A 25,725-nucleotide genomic window follows, 5' to 3' on the forward strand; every position below is an offset into this window, starting at 1 on the left:
GGAAATTATGGTTCTAGTAGAGGGATAATAAGTAAATAATTTTGGTTGTGATAAATAAGGACAATGAATTAATGTGAGATCTTGAGAGAAATAACTGGTAACATTAGACTTAGAAAGTTTATTAAACTTAATACTTCCTTGTGTTTAAGTGGAAATTCAGACCTTTTCAGGTAACCATTTGATCCACAGCAAGCATCTCTTCTTGTCTTGCAAATAAATATTTAAAATTTTCAAGTCAGAAAATAACTAAATTATAGCTGTTATGTAGATTACCTGGGCTCTTTCATTTTTTAAAACAGTTATTTTTATTTCTTTGAGAGAGAGCAAATTTGATTAACAAAGACAATTTACAAGTAACAATCTTAGCTCATTTTTAGAACTGTCAGCAGGTAGTGTTTGGTATGATTGCACTGGCTGCAGTTTTAATAAGTAATAAAAGAAGCAAATTTTATTTATTAATCTAAAAATAATGATCTGAATTTTTCGAGGCCCAAAAAGAACACTTTAAAATTAGCAAATTTAAATTTATTAGGAAGTTTTTGTACTAATATTAAAAACAAAACCAGTACCATTAATATAATTGCCAGAGAAAACAACTTAAGTTTTTCTTTAATATTTGTTATAATAAGCCACATTTGGAGTATTAATAAAATTCAGTAGCCAAGGAAAGAGACCCTTTGTTATACAACAGATGCTTTATATTCCATCATGTTTTTGACACTTTGGTTAGATGTTCTTTCCTTTTAATGCCATTCATTTGATTTTTTTCTATGGTCTACTAAAACATGGAAAAAAACATCTTAATTCTTTTCAGTAGTTATCCAGGTAAAAAGACAAATATAAATAGTGTGATAAATGTAATTATGCTTCAATTTTTAAAATAGATTTATTACAAGAGTTTCAAAGGAGCATTTTGCTCAGTATATGAGTCAGGAAAGAGAAATGAGCCCAGACCTTTGCCAGAAGTGTTGTTAAAGGAAGTATTATGAATAACATATAGGAAGAAAAGATGCCTAGGTAAGGTTATCTTTGAATAGTAACTAAGTAACGTCTATGCCTGACACAAACTTGAAAATAAATGTTTAGATGGTCAACAAAAAAATATAGTTAAAATTTTTATGGAAGAGTTATATAAAGCCAAATAAAACTAATAGAAACAAAATTACTTATAGCATCTTTCAAAGCACCTCTACTATTATTTTCCTATTAACATAATCTTTGCCAGTTCTGTCTTGTTCTGTTTTTCTTTTTATTAAGTAACGCCATTCTCCAAATCTTTCTGGACTGTCTTCATACTGGAGTGAATTTTCTGCGTATTCAAGGAAACTTTGCTTCAGTGGTCCTGGAAACTCTCAACTTTTTTATATTTGAATACTTTCATACTTCTAAAAAATTGCCACCTCCCTGTCTCCACCTCCACCAGTACTCCTAGTCATTCCATGCTTTATTTTTATCATTAGCATTTATCACCAAAAACATTTACTTATTTTCTGTCTACCCCTACTAAAATGTAAATTCCATGAGAATTTTTGTTTGCTCATTGCTGTAATGTCTGTCAGATAATAAACATGCAATAAAGATTTGTTGAATGAATGTCTTGATTTTCTCAAAACTTTATCCTCTTTTCACTTGTATTGATAAGATTCTTTCTCTGTACATTTTTTTTTATGGGTTTCTTATCACCTTAGTAACAAATTGAAGTATCTTCACTAGTTCATATACATTTTATCTTTAATATACATATCCTTAACCCATCAATTAATTTGTTCTTCCTGTTTATTTAACAAAGTCATTTATCTTCGGCTTACTTGTATATTTTTTCTTTTTTTAAAAGCACTTTAATGATGAACATCTTTGATGCTAAGTGAAGTCTGGAAAGTCAGTCAGTTTTTTTAGCCTTTGGTCTCTCTTATGTCTTGTATATTTTTTAATGTTACTTATAAGATTGGAGTAGGAATTTAAAGTTACTTATAAGATTGAAGTAGGAATTTTTATAAAAATATGGTTAGACTTCTCTGAAGAACTATTAGAACTAAATAGTGGTTTTAGAAAAATTTGGGATTTTAAAATTTGTGTAATTTTTAGCTGCCTTACCTTTCAGACTTAATTTAAAATTAATACTTGGAAATAAAAGGTAGATTTTTTCCCCCATTAACTCCAACTTTTCACTCCTACTTTCACTCCTACTTTTTCCAACAAAAGTCACATATGTGGTAAATGGGGCCAAAATTTAAGCCTGGGCATTCTGACTCTACCAGAGTATGCTATACTAGGCATTCAGATTCCACTAAACTAGAGTACATTTTGAGATATGTGGAGATAAGTTTGAATTCAGCACTTTATTATAGCAGTTTGCGTCATCCAAATATAATTGAACTTCATAGTGTAAAAAGGCCAAACTGTATTAACACGTCAGGTCATTGATGATACCATGTGCTGAAAGGAAATGTGAGATTGCTTTCATCTTTATGGAAAGACTTAGCATTAAGAACATGGGGTAACAGAGTAGGTAGGAAGTGGGGAGCCAGCTAATGAAGAAGGTGGAGGAAAAGAGGTAGTGGACCATATTGAAGATTCCTATATAGTTGGAGACTTTCCTTATATCAGTGTACCAACATAAAATGTTACATGGTAAATCAATTTAATTGCTTGGGAAATATAAATTGATATTTTCTAGTTGATTTATCAATTTTGACTGATGTTACCCCAAAATTATCTTTTATATTGAAGTTGAGATAAAGCTTTTTAAAAAAATAATTTAGAATAAGCTAAAATTTAAAGCCTTAGAGTGAATTTGAATGTTCTTAGTTCTGACTTAGTTTGTCTTCACTAAATACGATATAAAAAAAGCAGCGATTGCTTTTTTCATACATCTTATTTATGATTTCTTTTAGTATGTACAATGATAGTCCTGATAATTTTTGCTTTAAGACAAGGAAATTAAAAATTAGAATGAATTCAGAATTTATTCCTTTAAGTTCATTTAGCTATTATGTAATTTGTTTTTAACTGGAAAATTCATTTATTATATATCCAAACTTAATATCAATCCTTGGAGTAAGTGATTTTAGCAATTTTTGACACATTCTTAACATTATTACTTGTATTTATCTAAAATGATGCACATACTGAGTATGTTCTTTTCTTTAAATATATGCATATTTTTAAAGAGCTAGTAAATACAATACAGAAGAAAAAATTTTGAAACTTTAATTCATATCTATAAAGAATTATAGATAAAAGATTAATTCTAATTAGCCTCTGGTGTTATGCCACACACTGGCTATGGAAAAACCGTTAATGGATCTAGGATTATACATCTTTAAAAAGCAATATACTTTTCATAATTATTTGTTTCCTCGTCATACCATTTTTAAGAATGATTCAGAAAGAATTGAATATTTAAAAAACTTATTATTCAGTAACTAGCTATGTCTGAATATGTAGTGAAAGCCAAATTGTAAAGACACTCACAGTTATTTCTATAATCTTGTGAAGATTTCAGTAATATCATATGACACTCATCAATCTTATAGTCTAATTCATCCCAGACCTTTGTAGCGTGTCATTGTTTGTGGTTGAAATGTCAAAACACGATGTGTTTCTTCATTTTCTCAAAGAGATGGCATAAACAGAAGGTGCATACTCTATGTATTACCTAAAATGAATAATTTGAGAGCATTCAGTTCTTTGTGAATCGTGTTGTACCATCAGAATGTGTATGTATTCATGTCACTAAAATTTTGACAGAAATCAAAGTAGAATATCTATTGTAAATAGAGGAGAGAAATAATGATCCACTTAAGGAGAGCTCACTTTCATGAAATGATCCTAAGATAGGATTTTTAATAAAGTAACTAGCTTTCTTAATTTTAATATCAGTTGATATTTTTAGTTCCCTCAGAGAAGTAACAAAACCAAAACAGGTATATGGGCATGCGTAATCTTTTATTGAGGAATGTTTAATTATCTAATACCGAAAACTCAGTACCAAATAAACATTAGACCAGTTCAATTTAGACACTTTTATTTTGTGGGTATTGGATATGTTATTAACAAGTCTATATCTGTATTATAATTTTAGATATTTAATTCATTTACTTAAAGTTGCAAAAGAGTTAAAACCTCTTTTCCACATTTACTTATTTTTAAAGCTTTTTAATTGCAGTATAGCTTACCTGCAGAGAAGTACACAAATCATGTTATACTTTGTTCAGTAATTACCTGGTCAGCATTACCCATAAAACAATCTTTGGGTGTCTTTTTACAGGAGACTTTGCAGCAGTTGATCATGATGTCATTGCCAAATGTCTTAATCATTGGCAAAAATCCCTTTTCTGGTAAGTATTAAAATTAGCACAATGTGATAATAAGTCTTATCCTTGTCTAATACTGTGATGCTCTCCCAGATCTTTCTTATTTACATCAACAGACTAGGCTTTTCATGACTTTATAGGGTTAAGTTGGAGGTGATAGTCCATTTTATATAGAGAAAATAAACAGAATATTTGTAAGTTGTAGTTGGGATTAGATGGATCATACATACATTTTATATTAAGTCCAGTGTTTTTTTTGACTTTACTAAATTAATACTTCGGTGATTTTTTTAGAGTCTCATTATAAACAAAGATGGAAGGTAAAATGTAGCTGCAGGCTTAAAGGAACATAATCTTAGAAAAGAAGTGATTTTTGAAATAATTTCTAGGTTTCTTTTTATATATCTGCTATCTACCATTGCCAAAGTAGTTCGAATCTAAGGTTTTACTGATTGATATGTCGTAATTTATATTAAACTACTTTTGAATGGAAAGATGAGAATCAGTTTCTTAGATCATTTATTTTTTAAAAAAGTTTCTGCCCTTTACTAGATTTTAAATGTGTTCAGAGTTTTAATTTTTGAACAATTGGGAAATTAGCTACTGCCTAACAGTTTCAACAATGGACTTATTTTAAAAGGCTACATGTAACTCAAAGTCGATTTTTTCCACTCCACTGCAACTTTCAATCAAAACAGACAAAAATAAAACCAAAATAAATGCTAAAATCAAGCAACTGTTTTTATTAAACTACCAATTAGATGGAGGTGAATTAGGTGTTTAGATAGCCTTTAAGAGATATTCTGGAATATTTGATTATGCAAGTAAATGAAACAGTATTTTATATGTAGAATGAAATTATTTTTACTTCCACATGCATTTAGTAATTACCAAGTAATATTAAGAAAATGGTCTGTGTGTTTTGGTGAGAGATACAGATTACTGGGAAGTCATGTAATAATTAGTATGAAATAGAAACATGTAAAAATGTTAAGACAAAATATGGAGCTATTAGTTATTCTTAAAGTTGACAGATTAATGAGGATTAGGGAGGGACCTTTAGTAGTCAGGTCAGAGAAGACGACACAGATGTTACAGCAGTGCCTAGGATTGTGATTAGTAAGTAGGTTACTAGAGGGATGAGAGGAAAGGGAAAAAAGGCAGGCAGAGGGAGTAACAAAAGTAAAGGCAGAGTATGCATGTATGTATATGTGAGGAAGGGTGATAATGTGGCTAAGAAAGTAGGTTGTTTCTTGGAGAGTAGGAGGATATGTTTGAAAAAATAATTTGGACTTTATCTTAGATTGACCTGATGGTGAAATTCTAGCCTAAAGAATTGACCTTTTTTTTTTGTCAGTTGAATGTTTTAAGAAAAGCTAAATTCAGTTGGACAGTGAATGTGCTCTCCAGTTTGTTACAGACCATTACTTCTATCCAGCTTGTTACGTACATTTATTTTACCAGCCTCACTGTAGCTGACATTTAAAGTTTTGATTCTCATTAATCTACGTAGTGCAAAGCCATTTAAATTTTATAGGTAGATGAATCATGTAAGATGTGTGTTTTAGAAAGAAAACACTAATAGGCTTAAAAGAAGTCAAACCTATTAGGAACTATGTTGGCTGACTTTGTGGCATGTCTCTATATTAGCAATTCTTAAGTAAGCATGTTGGTGTAGTGCAATCATTTATGGAAAAGTAGTGGATTTATAGTGAGCATACTTTATTGCACAGAGTATTGAAGCGTATTTTATCTATACCGCAGCCCTTCAAAATTGAGATCCTTGCCCATTTCTTTTGCTATTACCACATTGTGCATACACAGAGCTATTATTTTGAATTCTCCACTGTACATGTAGACTTAATCTTTTGGTCAGGTTGTGAATATTACCTCTAGAAATGATTCTACCAGTATAAGAGAATTGAACTGAAGGAAAATGTTGTACTTAGTAATTGTTTTTATTTCAGAACAAGGCACAGAAGAAGTTAAAAAGTTGCTTCTACTTTTACTGGGTTGTGCAGTTCAGGTAAGTTAAACTATTTCTTCATATTTCATTTTAATAACTTGTTTTTTCAGGCTCTAGTTTCTGAAAGACTTAAGGATAGGCCATTGGTTTCAAAGTCTGTATTAGAAATTTTAAATAACCGTAACCTCCTAAAGAGATTTTGAAGAAGAAGACTTATTCTGTTACTTTTTTTCAAGCTTTAGTTGTATTATCAGTCATATTTAAAATCTTTAATTTTTCTTTTCTTATTTTGAGTTTTCTAATGGCCTCAAGTTTTTCAAGTGTCCTTAGAGATACCCTTAAAAACCTCTTTCAAAAAATTCTTATGATTAATGCATGCATGTGTGTGTGTTATTGAAGGGAAGTGGGATTAACAGTAAAAAATGAGGCAGAAATTATAAAAAATGTTTCAGAAGTCTGAGTTATTACCCTTTTGATCAGTGATTATATTAATAATCATTGCTATGATTTATTGAATGCCTACTTTGAGTCAGATACGAGACCTTATATAGATTTTCTCATAATATCTCTTTTCAGGTAAGGTGATTGGTGTTTAGGTAGGGTGATATTCAAGTTATCCAAATTAGGACACTTATGAGAGTCAAAAGGTGGAACTGGGTATGTAAACTGGGACTGTCCCAGACAAACCAAGATGGTTGCTCTAGATTAAGATACATATTGCTAGTAGGCTAAAGAGTTGAGATTCAACTCCAGTCTGACTTCAAAATATATTATACTTTGTTGGTTTTTACTTTAATCAGCCATAGTTTGGATGAGTCATCAGTACTACTGTAAACTATCTCAATTATTTGTAGAATGAAGTTATTTGTAAATAAATAAATAACATGTTTACATATATATGCCAGAAATTATATATCCATGAGATTTTGGGCTTTTAGAGCTGACTGCTTAAGAGTTAAATGTACAGTGTATGTTATTAGAATTTTATGCTGTGTAATGTACAAGTGTGTACTTCATAATTGATTAAATATTAAGTTAAATATAGTGTTTGTTCTAATTTGGTCATCAGTTTCTGAGTTAGAAACAGTCTTTAATTTCCAACCTTCGTGTACTGTATTTGCTTTTAAAAAATACCCTCTGTTAGTGAATGTTATGTAAATTTAGATAACTTAGTGACAGCATAAATTTGGTTGTTGTTCCTGGTTACTATTTGGTTGTTAATTGCTGGTTACTAAAACTGGCAGTGGTAATGGAGCAGAACCAGGGACTTCTTTTAAATAAACAGTTTAGGGAAAGCCTAAAATGTTAAAGAAACCATCATTATTACCAACTGTAAAAGCAACAAAAGAAGATTATAAAATCTAAGCTGCTTTACCCCACTTTACTATTTTTTATAACTCACTCAGATGCTGGAAAATGAAAAGGATGGTATGGAAATAATATTCCTTTTTCTAATAAGCTAAATAAAGTTTATGATAGGTTAACTATCCCAGCCTCTTTTAGTTCTGCCAATTCCTAAAGAAATTTACCATGAATTTTTTTTACATTAAATGACTGTCGATATTCATGTTTTAAAACAACTTCTGTCATTTTACTTTACTACCAGAGTAAAGCAGAGGTATGTAACGGGCCTGTTTTTTAAAAAAATTACTTAATGTAGACATGCTAGAAATCAGCAATTATAGTGTCAGATATGTACATTCCTTCTTACTGATGCACAGAACTAAATACATAAAGTAAAATAATATACATGTAGACCTACCCTTTTCAGTATCCTGTCTCCTAAAGGAGTTTACATTAATGTCAGCATGTAATTAAAACAAGAGATTTTCTAGCAATGTTCAGTGTTTTTAATTTTTCCTATTAATAGCTGGTTATGATGACCTGTTTTTAACTTTTTTAAACAATTTTTTTAATTTTTAATTTTCAATTATAGTTGACATTCAACATTATTTTATATTAGTTTCAAGTGTACAGCATAGTAGTGAGACATTTATAGAATTTACAAAGTGATCCCTTTGGTTAATCTGGCACTGTACATAATTATTACAATATTATTGACTGTATTCCCTATACAGTATTTTACATCCTTTTACTTCAGATTCACATTATCTGGGAAGGGTTTGTAAGGTAGATATTATTTAAAATGGTCATTAGAAAATGGAGGAAGACTATTTGGGTGGATTAATGTATAAGGGAAAGCTCAGAATGGGAAAATTGTGTAAAAGAATAATCATATGAATATACACTGGTATGACATTGTAAAGTAAATTAGAAAATAGGCAATTTCGAGATGTTTAGAGAGAATGGCTATGTGGAGGTAAGTTTTAAGATTGAGGGGAGAAATACATTAACTTTATAATTTTTTTAACTTAAGGGGAGTAGTTCAAAGAGTCAATAAATGAAATGTATTAGCAGTATGAAAGAGTGACCTTAGGGAAATGTGGCTTAGGTCAGTGAAGAGTAATCTGTAGCAGTATGTTTGGAAGATGTCCAGGACCCAAAGCAGCAAATTTATTTGAGAATAAAGAAACAGTAAATATAAGCAGGTTTATTTTTTTCATAGTAAGAGAGGATAGGTTTCATCAGTTGTATAAAACAAAGATTCAAGGAGATCATCCTTCTAACCTGAATCAACATTGTTCACAGTTTTTATAGATATGAGGAGGTGGCAAAGTTATCAGACCTTGGTCTTTGATGTGAAATGAGTTTATCAAGAAAATTGTAAATCAGTTTTTGTATATACATTTTAATCACAGCAGTTTTTTTTTTAATTGAAAGCCCTTAGTACTTGTATCTATTTTGATGCCAGAATTGCAGATAAAGAAAAGAAGAAGGATTCAATTTTGAAAAATATTGCTTCATTCTGTATTTTTATTGATTGATTGATTTCTTTTTATTATGGTGACATTGGTTAATGAAATCCAGTAAGTTTCAGGTGTACAATATATATATATATATATTGCATTGTACGTTCACTGCCCACAGTTAGATTTCTTCCTTTCACCACATATTTGACCCCTTTTCTCCCACCTACGTCCCCCTCCCCCCTCTTCTATCCTCTGGTAACCACTAGTCTATCATCCATGTCCATGAGTCTCTCTTTGTTTATCCTGTTCATTTGTTGCTTTTAGGTAGGCTGGAAAGGTTTGAAGTGGGTTGGAAAGGTTTGGCTTTTCAATAATCATTAGTTTATAAAGGCTTTTTTTTTTTTTTTTAAGTTTAAGTAATCATTGTTGAAAATAAAATGCAATAAAAATGAAGATGGTTTTCCCACATATAAATGATATCATGTGGTTTTCAACTTTTTCTGTCTGGTTTATTTCGCTTAGCATGATTATCTCAAGGTCCATCCATGTTGTTGCAAATGGCAATATGTATTTTTAAATATTAATAACCCAATTTTTAATAATGGTACCAGATGCTGTAGTAAAGGACAAGAAGTTTAAATTTTAGAAGCAGACAAACCAAACAATAACAGTATGAGGAAGTAATTACCATAATACAAGATAGATTGGTGCACAGAAGAAATATTTTCTTAAGTCTGATTGTAGAGTCAGGGAATGTCTCTCTGAGAAGGTAGTGTTTGAAATGAGAACAAAGATATTGATGTAACAATTCGTTGGGAAATATTAAGTATGACTGGAATGTAATGTGCATGGGTGAGAATGGCAAGAGATTAGACTGGAGAGTTGCCAGGGATTGGGTCACTCACTGAAAGGATTGGATTTGCCAGTTGCCAGGGATTGGGTCACTGAAAGGACTAGATTTGCCATATTAAGATTGAGTTTAGATTTTATCCTGTAGGTATTTGGGAGCCACTAATGCTAATGACATCGAATGTGTTAATCAAAATTTTCTGTCAGAGCCTTCAGTTGTAACTACATGAACAATTAGCAATCTTTGTTGATGCTGAAGAGCCAAAATATACTTTAGGACAAGAAACTATTGATGAAACCAATCAGGCAACAGTATTGTGTGAATACTTTCTAGAATGTAATCTGTATTACAGAAAATCTTTTCATCTAGTAGTTGAATAGGTTAAAAATACAATATTTAGTATAATATATAAAGATCAATTTCATGTTATACTTGTGATTTGTATGTAGAAATAGCAAATCACACTTGCTGATATGATACTAGAGTCTAGGAATTCAATGGACCACAGGTTGTAAAAGATGTATTCATGAAAAGAAATGGAAAAGGAAACAAGCATTAGGAAATTGAATTTTTTCTTTAAGAGGAAACAGGATTCAGAAACAGTAAGTGATCCAAATATCTTAACTCACAGAATAAATTATAATTAAGACACTTTTATCCTCAATTATACATAAATATAAGCCACAGGAATAACTTTGGATATGAAGAAAATGATTCAGGGCCAGGGCTTGAGAATTTTCATTATTGACTAACTAAACCAGTCTAGTTTCAACAGAATCTTTTAAAATGGATAACACAAGTCTGCTGAACCACTTCTGAGCATCATCTAGAATTTTCACAGATGTATGGCTCTGCATCTGAGCCCTGAGATAGTTGAGAGGTTCCCAAATGAAGTCTCCTACTCAGAAGGAAAAATTTTTGCTATGTTGTTTGGAAATTTCTTTCTCCAAAGACCATGTAAAATTCACCTTTTTTCAGCAGAACTTAGGTTTTATATCAGTGTAGCTATTCTATATCCAAAAATATTACTTTTTTTGGACTTTCTCCAGGTTGCATAGTGCTGAAAGTAAATGGGTGAGTGTCAAGTGTGGTTAAAATTAAAATTTTGACCTTTATGTGTACCCTCACGAGCAATTCTAACATTATTTGATTCAGAAAACTGGTTTTTAACTTGGTTGGCTTGCGAGCTACAATCTATTGTTTTCCTGCCAGTTATCTGTAAAGCATCTTAAAAATTAGCATTTTAGAACATTAATTATTGTATTACATGTTTGGGAAATAAAACAGTACGTAACTTCTATCTGATGCATTTCTTTTTCTGAGAGTACACGAAAATAGCAAATGTGGCTCAATTTAAAGAGGGATTTATTTGCTGATATTGTTTTTTTAATTTTAATTTTTTAGTCATAGGAAAATATGCAGAACAAAATTTATCATTTTAACCAATTTTTAAGTGTGCCGTTCATTAGCATTAAGTACATTCACATTGTTTTGCAGCCATCACCATACCATTGTCCATCTTTAGAACTTTTCTCATCTTCCAAAACTAAAACTATATTTTTAAAATAACAACTCCTGATCCCTTTTGCACCCAAGCCTTGGCAACCACCATTTCACTTTTTGTATCTTTGAATTTGACTACTCTAGGACCTCACACAGTGGAATCATACAGTATTTATCCTTTTGTAACTGACTTATTTCACTTAGCATAATGTCTTTAGGGTTTATTCACGTTGTTACACATGTTGGAATTGTTTTCCTTTTAAGTTTGAGTAACATTCCCTCATATGTTTGTAACACATTTTATTTATCCATTCATCCACTGATGGACACTTGAGTTGCTTCCACTTTTTTGCTATTGAGAATAATGCTGCTATAAACTTGGGTGTAGAAATAGCTGTTTGAGTCCTTGCCTTCAGTTCTTTTGGTATATATGCAGAAGTGGAACTGCTGGGTCATGTGCTAATTCTATTTTTAATTTTTTTAGAAACTGCCAAATTGTTCCATAGTATTGGTACCATTTTACATTCCAACCAGCAGTCCACAGTGATTCCAGTTTTTCCACATCCTCACCAACATTTATCTTTTTTTTTTTTGTAATAACCAGACTTTAAAGAGGAAATTTTAAATTTTCTATTTTTATTTCTTTTAGATGGCTCATTTGGTCTTACTTTGGTAGAACTGTGATCTGTTTAGTCATTAGTGTTCTTATTTTTATTGAAAATACTATAATGTATTTCTTATTTTCTTGTTCAGTAGCTTGTTTGGGGGAATGCCCTTTCCTCTATTAGTATAATTTTTCCACATAAGTCTGCCTTATTTTTTAAGAAGAGAAAGCACTGAGAGTACCAAGTGAAGATACGAGGAATTTGAGGAATAATGATTAAGAACATAAACTCTGTGGTGGAAGATACACAACTTTTTAGGATTAATGCAGTTCTTTTCCCTCCAAATTCCCACCCAAATAACTGTTGTTTTTGTTGTTGTTGTTGTTGTTCTTTTCTTGTGTCCCAGCTTCCTTGTACTATCATGGTAATCTTCTGGTTTTGGAATCAGTTACTATACTAGAATTAGAAGCACTTTAGTGCCCATAAAACTTTAAGAACTTCACATAAAAGATAAAGGAGAGGTTAGTTTTAAGTGGAAAAACAATTCGCTGATGATTATTTAGTCTTCACAAGAGTTTTTGTTAACTGAAGTAAAACTATTTATATATCTATTTTTTTAACACCAGACTTTTTTATGTTCTAGAGCTGCACTGTTAATACAGTAGCTACTAGCCACCGGTGTCTATTTAAATTAAAATTATTTGCAATTAATAAAATTAAAATTGAACTAGTTACATTTCAGTACTTAGTAGCCACATGTGGCTTGTGATTACTATATTGGACAACACTGATATAAAACATTTGGTCTGATTATTCAGCTTCCAAGTTTGAGTCTTCTCTCATTCTCTTTTCCACCTTAATAGTCTCTCTCTTTTGTATTTATTCTTTGAGATCCTGTGCAATTCATTCTATATTGTTTAAGAAAGCCTAACCTATTTATAAAACATTTTCAGAATTCTCAAGAATTTGAGAGTTTGAATCAAGATGAGATTTAGTAGAAATTGTGGATATTTTAAGGGTAAAGGAAGAATTCTCCTTGATTTGTATTGAGACTATGTTAAAGAGTGAGCACCTAAAGGTAGGACAAATAAAGAAACAGTGGCTCTAGGGTTTAGGAAAGGAAAGTGTTTCTGGTTATTTTAAACTGATGGCAGATAGATATGGCTGTTGAATTGGGGACCCTTCAGTGAGTCACAGTCATTATAACCCAGCCATTTTCATATGCTCATTAGCTTAGAAACTATGCATAGGTTAACACTTCAGGAAGCATTAAATATAAAAATTGGAGTTACTATGCCTAAAAAATTATTTTATACTACAAATGCAGTCATAAAGTCATTCTTAATTATTCTGACTATGCCTGTCAATTATTATTTAGAGACAAAAAATTCTTCTTTTTAAACTAATTTTCATTTCATCTCCCCCAAACTTTGACTTGCTAGTCACAGCTAAGAATTGTACATTTCTAGTAATTTACCTTTAAATATAATTATATTATCTTAATAATTTTGTTTTTACAGAACATAGAACTTTCTGCTCTGATGGGAATGTATTTTAAGTTAAATCGTATGGCAGTAGAAATAGGATGTTATGATTTGATATAATAAATGTGTAGAGTATAAAGCAGAACCTCACTAAGTTTCTTATTGATCAAAGAGCCAATTTTTCTTTTTTGTGAGTATATTGTCTTCACTAGTGTTCAGTAATTGGCTCAGGAGATGCCACTAAGCTAGACAAGGCAGTGCTGTCTATTTTGTATGCAATTCTCATTTGGTAGCTGCAAGAATACAGTTATACCAGCAGTTGGAATCAGTATAAGAGATGTAGAGGGAAGGCAGATTAAGGTGAATGTTAAACTGTTATTCAGTACTGACTGGAAAGAAAAAGATTGGGTTTGCATTTTAATTTTTGAAATTTATGTAAAGCTTATAAAAAAGTTATATAAATGTGCCTGTATTCCACTTGATACATGTTTACTTGTATATGCATTCTTAAATTTTGCCCCTTGTGACTTTGTTATGTTAGAAACAAATCAGATATTTATTGTATTACCTTATAAATGTTGAACTAGGACACAGAAGTAGATTTCTTTTATTAAGATTGATAGGATAAAGATGTGAGAATGAATTGTAAGCTCGAAATAAAAATTGCTTAAAATTTTTTTTCCAAGAAGAAAGGCTGTGTTGTTTGATGATAGCCAAAGACTGACTGAGCATTTTGGCTGTATTCCGAATTCTGCCACTGACTCACTGTGTTTTTTGGCAAGTAACTTATCCTCCCTGAAACAAGTTCTTGATTCTTTACTTCTCTGTTTGTAAAGTTAGCATAATAATATTGTACTGACCTCAGATGGGTTGTGTAATTGGTTTCTCACTTTAGAACTTCCCAGCATAAAAATAGTGTATCAGTCTTTTTAATTAAATATTTCTAAATTGTTATCTTTTTATTAGGTAAGTCATATTAGAGAGATGATTTAAATGCAAAACAAAGCCAAACCCTCTTTGTACTGTTCAAGATTTTTACTCTGAATGAGTTTTTAGTTATTTACATCTTACTAAGTAGTATACTCTATAAAGTATGAATAATTATTTTATTTATTTCTTTTAGTGTCAGAAAAAAGAAGAGTTTATTGAAAGAATTCAAGGTTTAGATTTTGATACAAAAGCAGCAGTTGCCGCACATATTCAAGAGGTATACAGTTCTTATCTACTTTTTATGAAGCTTGTGGTGTGTTTATTTGTATATCTCCCAAAATACTTAAAGTCATAGGATTAGCAAGAACAAGTCAAGGTCAAATATAGATGAACTCTGCTTTAAGATAAATTTTCTCTTTAGAGATAGTTTCTTAAATAAATCATCTTATACATGGCACAGTGCCAATTATAGATGTACTGTTGCCTTTATCCAGAGGGACATAGGCAAAAAGTGTTATTTGAGGAATGAAGTGTACGTCTTTGTTAGACAGCACAGAATGAATAGTATAATAAATGGAAGCAGCAGAAAGTGGATCATTGCATGTAATTTAAAACTAAAGTGAGGTAAGATGATAACCTTAGTATTTTGTCATTCTATTGATTTTTCTTTTGAATAAATGAACACAGAATAATTTTTATTAAAGATATTATTTGAATTATACACATGTTAGCGATTTGTAACATCCATATAAAAACGTAAATCTGGGATGTATTGTGCAATGTCAAATAATTGAAGTTAAGTCATTTATTTGTTAAGATTGCTTTTGAAAGTTGCTATATCTGCATGTATTTAGTGTTAGGCATTTAATCTTGTGTACTTAACAAGACTTTAAAACTAGAGCATGTTAAATTTTGCCCCATGTTGATTAGAAAGAGAAGTAAAGAAGGGTAAAGAGACTTTTTAAGTAGTGAAAATTAGTAGTGTTTAAAATATTCTCTATTTAAATAACTTTATATCCATATATCATCTTTTCTCTTGGTTAACATTCATAGAATCCAGCTTTCTTTTTCAGTAATATTATTGTTAACCTTAACCTTATTAGTAGTACTCTACAAGATACAGTTTTATTGGTAGTTTCCCTTTATATATGTTTGTTTATGTTAGCTTTGTGGCTTATATTTTGAGTAAATGCTAAGTGTTTCAAGTTACTAAATTTGCCACCATTCTTGAAAATGTTATTTTTGCTGCTTATGAAAGTTAAAGCAAAATATCAGAATCACGGTGAGAAATGGAAAGCAAGAAATGAGTATTTCACTTATATAACTTTCCCCTTCTCTAAGTCTTTATATGGGGAGTCCTTTTCTCCTAAGGTTCTTTGACAGTGTCATCTTCAGAATCTGTAAGAACTTAGCTTTTCAAGTATAAAAGTGCAATGGCGTATATCCTACAGGATTAACAAAACTTTTACTTTTGAATTCAAGTACAGTAAATTTAGTGTTATCTAAACGTTAAATTGATTTTGTTAAAGCAGTTGTCAGATGTATGCAGTATTACCTTTCTTTAGGAATGCCCTGAATTAAATATCTTATTTTTCAGTTAACTGGGAAAAAAATATAAATTCATTTAGAGACTATATTTTTTAAAATAATTTTTAGTTGTAGCTTTTTCATTATTCATCAATTAAATTTTTATACATATGTGCTTTTTGTATTTTTATTATATAAGATACATAATATTTGAGCTAATATCATGGTAAAATGAAATAGATTTTTAAATAATAGCTTTTTTTAAATTGTTTGTTTTGGTTGCTTTTCTAAAGGTAACCCATAATCAGGAAAATGTGTTTGATCTTCAATGGATGGAAGTGACTGATATGTCTCAGGAGGAAATAGAACCACTCTTGAAAAATATGGCATTGCATCTAAAAAGACTTATAGATGAAAGAGATGAACATTCAGAGGTCTGTAAATTTCTTTTAGTATATTACTGAAGTTTTCTTTCCCCCAAAAAAGTAGCATTCAGGTATACTTCAGAATTAATACTCTGTTTCTTAGGGGCAGCTAATAGAGTACTGTATGACTTTTTGTGTGTGTGCAGCAGAGGAAGCAGTAACAGTCCCAAATTACTAGAAAACAGATTGCAATTAGATTTTCTTCTTTCTTTTTAAGTTATTATTCTCATTTTTTCTTGTGTGTTTTTTAAGTCATCTCCATAGCTCTGGCAACAGTACAAAAGTGTGAAACTGAAAATTTTGTTGATGTAAGTGGAAAAATCATTGCCTTGAAGCATGAGAATGTTTAAAGTTAATTTCTTAGTTTTATTGCCATGTGAGGTTGGAAAAATAAGTGTTAATAGAAGAAGAATCACAGGTGTTCTGAATAAAATGTCCCACAAAAGTTCTCAAATTTTTGTAGTCAATATAATGAGGCGTGATTTTTAAAAAGAGAATTATTATAAGCCCTTTTAAGAGACTACTTTGCTTTTTAGAAAGAATAAAATTGCTCCAAATTTTTTGCCTGCACTCTCTGAAAGCTCCTTATAAGTTTTAGAGGAGTCTAGACTTTGGTGCATGTGGTGGTGAGTAATATTTTCTTAATAGCAGCCTCTAAAGTATTCTGCCATTCAGGAGAATGTATAGCTTTGATCATTTGTTCCATTTACATGAGACAGTTTTGAGTTTATTTATAGAGAATTTGGTTACTCTTGGGACAAATGAAAGATTACATAGAAGAAATTCCTAAAGATTTATTTTTCTGAACAAAACTCTCATGCCTCTTTAGAGTATATTCAATTTTGATGAGAATTTTCAGTTTTTCTTAAGGCATTAAAAAGAAGGAAATATGGAAATAAAAAAATATTTTAGAGCAACAATTAAATTTTTAAAAAAGTTAAAGCACTAATACCAAAGGAGGGAAAGACTGCAGTGAAAAATCCCGACTATATATCAAACTCATCCTGAGTTTCATTTTATTTTCAATGTGATTTTTGAACCATGCGCTGTATATTTTTTTATATTAGTGTATTTTTACTGCTTTATTTACTTTCTAGAACATTCATTTGTTTGTATTTCTAGGTATTAAAAGTATTTCGATAAGATATCCTCCAATTTCTGAGGAATTACTTCTAAAAATCTATACTCTGGTCTCATATGACTGATGGACATATATAAATTGATCTCACATTAACTGATTAATAGGAGGTGGAATACATTTGGAGAAATGTGAACAGAATACTTGTCATTATATGATCAATGTCAAAAGTAAAATGAACAATAAACACTATATAGTGATTGTTAGAAAAATGTTTTAAAGCCCATCTGATCAAGCATTTCAGTTGAATTTGTTTTTCTAACAAGGAAAAAAAGTGGTTGCATTCTCCTGTCTAAATTATTCAGGAAACAAATTGCTAGCTGGTTTAAAACCAATTCTCTGGGGGAAAAATGTTGAACTTGGGTCACTAGTGGACTAATTAGAAAAGATAATTTAAAATAATTGTGAAAAATATTAAACAAATGTTAATATAGTATGTAAATGTAATAATTCCGTGTCATTTAATTTGATTGAAACAAGTTTTTATTTAGATTTTCCCTTTAGCTTTTATTCTGTTTTGATCTTTTGTTGTAATTGTTTCATTTCAATATAGAAAATATAATTTGCTTGCCCTGTTTTTAATTACTCTTCACGTTTTATTATTAAAGTTGTGGAACAATGATCTCTTTGTCTTCTCCTTCTACTAAAAACCAAGTAGAAAATTTTAATGAATTTAAGATCTCTTTATTGTCACTTTATTTTATGCCAAGCTTTGTGAAGGGTATTTGGGCTGGACATACTAGGTAAGTGGATAGGATGAAGTAGTGTCAATGAACATATAAACTATCTTTCAAAAAGTAGCATTGAAAAAGAAATATAAAGATAGCAAGAGGGAAATGTGAAGAAACTATATAGAAGAAACTTATTTATCTTTGAAGAACAAAGAGGAAAAAGCCAATTGAAAATGTTACAGAAATACGAATGTTTCAGGAACGACATGCATAAAAATGGAGGAGTTAATCATAGGTGGTTTTCTTTAACAAGTTGGAGGAGGGTCATTTGTTGGAAGTGATAATAGCTGTTTACATTTGGAGGCTTAAGTAAAGGGAATATAGTTACAATAGCCGTTGTGGGGAAAATTTGCCAGGAAATCAGCAAAATTTTCGATAAAAGGATGAGCATTGGAAAGAGCTTAATTGAAAATGGATGGTGAGATCTGTAATAGGGCTGTGTATTTTGTTTGTTTATTTTTCTCTAAGAGTTTCCTTGGAGCAGGAGTAGAAAAAACTGATTGTAGGCAAGGAAAATGACACAGTGTTTGAGTCAAATTTGAATTTGAATTCCTATTGGTACCTATCATTAGATATGTGACTTTGGTTAAGTTATTTAATCCATATGAGTCTCAATTTCTGTATGTCTAAAATAGACCTAATATCTCTATTACAGATTATAGTACTGAATGAGATCTTGCTGAAAAATCCCCTAGCTAGGAGTTCTATAAATATTAGTTCCTCCTTTTTTTTCCCAGAAAGTGAGCCATAATCAAAGATGGCGTAGTAGTGTTAAATTAGAAAGTAAAGTTGACATTTAAGGGCCTTATTGTAATTCCAGGCTGAGTAGGAACTCTGGAGAAGCCACAAAAAAATTGGTGCGAAAAGGGGAAGTTGAAGGATTAAAGGTTCAGACATAAATATGGTTACATGAGAGTAATGCCAGTAAAGGAGGCATTGCACAAAAGAAGAATGGTTCCTTCATTGGAGAAGCCTTCTATGTATCAAACAGGAAGTGGATTTGGAGTTGTAGTGAGAAAAGGAATTGGAAAATCACATTCTGAGGTTTATCAGTAAACATACTGGAATCTGTGAAAGCGATTGTTAGACAGATCTTCATTCAGATGCTGAAATATATCCTAAGGATAAAGAAATGAATTCTGATTGGTGATTTAAAAAATAAAATAAAATAAGAAGAAAAGTAATGATTCAGTGAAGATGGTATAAGACTTGGTGATGAGAAACAAAACAAAGATGGTGATTCCATAGTTCCAAGGTGGTAATCCCACCCATTTTGTCTAGAATAGAAGGACAATTGAAATTGCTGTAGAAGACAATTTCTGCTTGCCTGAGAAGTTTGAAAAGAAGAAAAAAGAAAGCTGAGAAATTGGTTTAGAATAAGAGAATTTTCCAATAAAAGGAAAATTAGGGGAATGGAGGAATATGATTGAGTGAGGTAGATGTAGCTTAAAAAGCTGTTAAAGGTGAGATTTAGGATAAATAAAAGGAGATTTGTGTCCTATGGAGGATCTCTAGAGAAAAAACTAAAAGAAGCATTGATATGAGAAACAGATCAGAACTACTATTGTAAGAGACAGAGTATAAGATATGGAATCAAGATTCCTGGCATTTCTACTAGCTGATTTTGTGATCATGGACAAACCAATCTCTGTGCCTCAGTTACCTTATTGCAGAATTAAGAGTTTGAACTAACCTCTGAGGTTCTGTTAGGTCTCTCAGAATCTCTGTTTACAATTCTAGAGCATTGTTGTCCAGTTCTACAATGATGGCAGGTTTGTTTTTTAGCACTGTCCAATATAGTAACCACTAGCTACATGTGGCTGTTGTATACTTGAAATGTGGCTAGTGTGACTAAGGAACTGTATTTTCAACTTTTTGAAGTTGTATTTAATTGGCCTCTTGTGCTACTGGCTACCATATTGGACAGCACAGTTGTAGACATATCACTCTTGGGTTGATTTCATTTCTGTGTCACCAAGTCTTTTATGACTTTTCAGCAGTCGCTATCTGGTCTAATTATTTTACTATAATTGATTTCTTTTATTAAACTAAGAATGGAAAAAAAGTATTGTCTTCTAGTGTTATCTACTAAATAGCTTATCCACGAACTGTTGAATCAAACTTTTTAAAATGACAGCTAAATATGATAAAGTTAAGATATATTTGATCAGTGCATCATTTTCAGTATCGTAGATTAGTATTTAGGTTTAGAGCATAGTGTTATATTTAGTTCTTTGATAATAGAATACTAAAAGTGATTCTTTGTTTATTTCTACATTTCCTTAGACTATCATAGAACTCTCTGAAGAACGGGATGGTCTTCATTTTCTGCCCCATGCCTCATCATCTGCACAGTCACCGTGTGGTTCTCCAGGCATGAAGCGAACAGAAAGTCGACAACATCTGTCAGTGGAACTGGCAGATGCTAAAGCCAAGATAAGAAGGCTTAGGCAGGAATTGTAAGTTGCTGATTTTCGAGACTCATTGAATTTAAATGAAGGTGACCTAAACAATATTACAATTTACAAAGGTGACCTAAACAATATTTTTAGGATTATAGAACATAGATAGTAGTTGCCAGTTGCTAGTCTATGTCAAAGTTTTTACTAGTTTTTGTCAAAATGAGAAAAATAAGGAGACTGGCATAAATTTCCCTAGTGCTAAATCTTACCACTTTAGGGAATGCCCTTTATTCTGGATTTATGTCCTTTCTATCTGTCTAGTGTTAAAATGTCTTTCTTTTATAAAATAATGTTCTTCCTTGGCAAATTGGGACCTTCTTAATTTTTTTATTTTTATATTCTTGAAATCCAAAATATTGGCAGCCACCAATATGGATCAGTAAGTTTAGCTCTTTCAAAATTAATGTTGTAAAACACCAAGTATTTGGCATGTAACATTACAAAAAAATTAATTTTGTGTGTATATCTTCTGCATCAAGTAATTGAAATGCCTGAATCATGTACTTAGAGATGATAAATATTCAGATTAGTTAGTGCCGATGACATTTATTTAACTTTCAAAGATCATTTCAGAAAAGTCAGTATAAATGTCATGTAGGTATTCCTCAGTGAATCACATGTAAAGATAAGACCAGTCTCTGCTGGAGACTTATTTTGCACTTTAAAAACCACAAAGGATTTTTGTGTTTTGGGCTATCATCGTAGTCTTCTTTTTTGGGGGGTGGAGGGGAGTGTTTTTCTAGAATTTGTGCTTTAGCGTGCAGATTTTAAATTTAAAGCCATAATATAGCAATTAAGTTTATTTATTGATTATTTAAAGCAATTAGTTTTAAAAGTGATAGAATATGCAAGGTAGAAAAAATATAAAGCCTATAGGAAAATTTGAAAACAAAAAAAAAAATACAGCTTTCATTGTGGATGTCTGCATTATTATGTATCTGTTGAAGTGAGCACGCCCAGGATATTCTATAAACAGCTGCACCAGGAAAATTAGGGAAGAGATTGCTGTTATTAGTTTGACTGGCAGTTAATGGATAGCCTAAACAGCGAACACTAGTTTGTTCCATGTAATTTAGCACAATATTCTCCAGTCTTTAGATAAAGCATGCAATTAGAGCTGCAGTGATGGCTGTGAATTCATTTAACATTTTGCGCTGTATTACAATTTGATTTTTAAATAAAATTTACTTGGCCATGGAGTTTATTAAAATTCCAAACACCTTAAAGAGATTAATAAAGTCTGGTCTTTCACATGCTGATTCAAAAAATGTAAATGAATATTTTTAATTAGTAAATATATATGCTAGATATAACAAGTATTTCTAGTAACTGTCATCAGATACCATATAGTATCTTCAGATACCATATAATATCTTTACTGTCCTTTGAAAATGTGTTCCTTGTTGGATTTCTTCTGTTAACATTTGTTTTAAATCTTTTTGCTGGGACAGATCTTTCTTAAAGTGATGAAGTATGGAAAGCAGGATGGATAAAAATAGTTGAGGTTACCCTAGACCTAATGGAAATAAATAATTTTAATGAGAACATGCACATTAACTAATAGCATACTTATTTATGGGTTGCACAATATAGTACAATTGCTTTTGATTTATTAACATACAGAGTAAAAACATTTGCAGTTTGGTTGGAGGAAGTAATTCTATATAAATTTCACTTTTATGCAGTAATTAACACTATCAAAAACTGTCTTTAATAATTTCTTCTGCCTCCATGGGTTCTATGTTTTCAAAGAGTTTTTCTCAAATTATTATTTTTTAAAGGAATAGCTTTATTGGAATATAATTCACATATCAGAAAATTTATCCTTTTAAAGTGTACAATTCAGTAATTTTTAGTATATTCATAGAGTTGAACAACCATCACACATTATCTAATTTTCAGACATTTTCATTACCCCAAAAAGAAGCCCCATACCCATTAGCAGTCACTCCCTATCTCCCTTTGCCCTTGGCTCCTGGCAAACGCTAATATACTTTCTCTTTCCATGGATTTGCCTGTTCTGGATATTTCACATAAATGGAATTATACATTATGTGGCCTTTTGTGACTGGCTTCTTTTACTTAGTATAGTGTTGTCAAGGTTCATCCACGTTGTAGTGTTTTATCAGTACTTTATTCCTTTTTATGATTGAATAATATTCTATTATATGGTTATACCACATTTGGTTACTCATTTATTGGTTGATGGGCATTTGGATTAATGTTCCTATGAACATTCATGTGCACATGTTTGTGTGGACATACGTTTTTAGTTCTCTAGTGTATATACCCAGAAGTGAAAATGCTGGGTCATATGGTAGTTCTACCCTTTTGAGGAACTCTCAAACTATTTGGCTATACCATTTTACACTCTCACCAGCAATGTATGTATGCTCCAATTTTTCCGTATCCTTACCAATATTTATTATAACCCTTTTTGTTTATAGCCATTGTAGTGGGTGTGAAGTGATATCTCTTTGTGGTTTTGACTTGCATTTCCCCTATGACTAGTGACGTTGGCATCTTTTTCTGTGCTTATTGGCCATTTGTGTATCTTCTCTGGAGAAATGTCTATTCACATCCTTTGCCCATTTTTAAATAGAGTTATGAGATAAACTTTTAAACAAATCAGTGAAATAACATGAAACTGGAGGTATGTTAGAAGTCTGCGTAGCCTGCAGTTGAAACTCAAAGGAATTTTTGTCATTTTTGAGTTAGGAAAGAAAAGAGAGTGGTGTCAGGAATATTTCATAGCAGTAGTCACATTTTCAGTCGATGTTAGACATTAACTAGTTTGAAAAAGCTCAACTGGGTATTCTAAACAGAAGGAAGTGCAGCAAGTTCAGTAGGATATAAGGAGGGGCATAGTGAGAAATGAAGTTGAAAATGATGGAGTGGATACGTGGATGGCGATATATGCAGTACTCAGAAGTTTAAACTTTAAACAATGAGGATCAGTTGAAGATTTTTTTGCATAGGAGAGTGTCAAGATCAGATTTTTGTTTTAATAAAGAGATACTAGCCTAGTAGCTGACTCTTAGTGAATGCTCAAATTGACATTATTATTTCAGTGGCAATATGAAAGTGCATTGAAGGCCAGTCCAGGCAAGAAGTGGTGTGGGCCCTGTTTAAGGTTATAACAGTGAGATTGGAGAGGATGTAAAGGAGAAGGCAAAGGTCTTTGATATAATTCCTAGTTTCCTATAATAAGTGTCTGCATGGTGATGCTGATGACTTGGAATGTAAGAGACAGGAATAAAATTAAGGTAAAAGGCAAGTTTAGTTTTGATACATTTAGTTTGAGGTACCTTAGAAATATCTTTCTGGAGATGATCATTGGATAATTGACTATCTGGTCCACAATGTGGAATAGAGATTTGGGATCACTAGAATACTGATGCAGAATAATATGCAGCATGTAAGTAGTAGTTGAAACCTTGGGAGTGGATAAGACCGCTCAGGAAGAACATGAAGAATGAGAAGGATGAAGGATGTGAACTGAAGAACACAAACATAAAAAGTTATTTAAGTGGTTAAGGGCATACTTCACCATTTATTAGCCATATTACTCAGTTTCTTCATCTATAAAATGAGACTTCTAATAATATGTAATATGATCAAACTCATGAACTTTTGGGTACATTCTGTCTGAGTGTGAATCCTGGCTCAGCACTTCTTAACTGAATGAGTGTAGCCAAGTTACTTAATCCCTTTAAGGCTGCTCAATTTCCTAGCCTAGTAAGTAGGAATAATAATTGTGTCCACTGTAGGTTTGTTGTGTGAGGCAAATATGTAAAGTGAACAGTGTCTAGTACATAAGTGCTCAATAAATGTAAGCTACTATCACTGCCATTATTTCTTTAGAGGCCTCTTGTAAGAATTAAGTGCTTCGGAAAGTGTAACGTGTCTAACAAAAGTGCCTGGCACAGATAATGAGCTTGATAATTGTTAACCAGAATATGAGTCCAAAACATGAAATCATTGAAAGGATCGGAGAATTAATATGTAGAGAAGTAGGAAAACCTGAATGTGAAGTCATAGAAACCAAAGGAGAGAGTATCAAGAAGAGGAATGGAGTTAACTACATTAAATTCTTCAGAAAGTTCTGAAAATAATCATTGGATTTGGCAATAAGGAGGTAATCAACTATGAAAAAGTATCTGTGGGGAGGTGTGGATGGAAGCCTCATTGCTATAGATAGAATGGTCAAATAAATGAGTGCACAAAAGGAATTATTTTATTAATGAAGTTCAAACTCCTGGGTAACTCTTTTGGAAAAATTATTTAAATTTATACCTCTCATCCACCAGAGTGAATTTCAGATGGATTAAAGAGCTAAATATTAAAAAATGATATAATGCTGAAAGAAGCAGATATATTTAAATGAGTATATGTTTATTCTCTAGGTAGGGAAGAGCTTTACAAAAAAGCAAAAGAAGTATTTCTAAATACACACACGCACACACACACACACACACACACATTTAACAACAGTATTTATAAAAGATGATTGTTCTATATGTATAAAAAATCAAATATATAAACGTTCAGAAAAAATTAAAAAGTAAAATTAAAAAGCATTTGACAATATTCCTCAAAAAGTTAAACATAGAATTTTCATATGACCCTACAATTCCATTCCTAAGTACATCCCCCCCGAAATTTAAAGCGGACTCAAACTTGTACATCCCCCCAAATTTAAAGCGGACTCAAACTTATATACCATTCTTCATTGTGGTATTATCCCCAATAGCTAAAAGGTGGAAACAACCCAAGTGTCCATGAATGGATGGATGGATGAATAAAATGTGCTATAGGCATTTGATAGAATTTATTATTCAGCCATAAAAAAGAATGAAATTCTGATACCTACTACAACGTGGATGAGCCTTGAAAACAATTTAAGTGAGAAACCAAATACAGAAGGACAAATGTATGATTCCACTTAAATGAAATATCTTTAATAAGAGAGACAGAA

At 31.3% G+C, this 25,725-nt stretch overlaps 1 protein-coding gene across 6 annotated transcripts in view; it reads left to right on the forward strand.

Moving 5' to 3' along the window:
• Window positions 1–25,725, forward strand: part of CCDC88A (coiled-coil and HOOK domain protein 88A) — a 109,833-nt gene that overhangs the window by 31,353 nt on the left and 52,755 nt on the right. For all 6 annotated transcript variants that reach the window (XM_039887113.1, XM_039887112.1, XM_039887114.1 and 3 more), the window contains exons 4-8: window positions 4,271–4,340; window positions 6,284–6,342; window positions 14,658–14,741; window positions 16,285–16,425; window positions 20,572–20,744. In XM_039887113.1, the coding sequence (XP_039743047.1) occupies window positions 4,271–4,340; window positions 6,284–6,342; window positions 14,658–14,741; window positions 16,285–16,425; window positions 20,572–20,744 (527 nt within the window). The remainder of the gene's footprint in view (window positions 1–4,270; window positions 4,341–6,283; window positions 6,343–14,657; window positions 14,742–16,284; window positions 16,426–20,571; window positions 20,745–25,725) is intronic.

This window comes from Pteropus medius, unplaced genomic scaffold (genome assembly GCF_902729225.1).
Source record: "Pteropus medius unplaced genomic scaffold, Ma_sr-lr_union100, whole genome shotgun sequence".
In the NCBI taxonomy this organism is placed as follows: Eukaryota; Metazoa; Chordata; class Mammalia; order Chiroptera; family Pteropodidae; genus Pteropus; species Pteropus medius.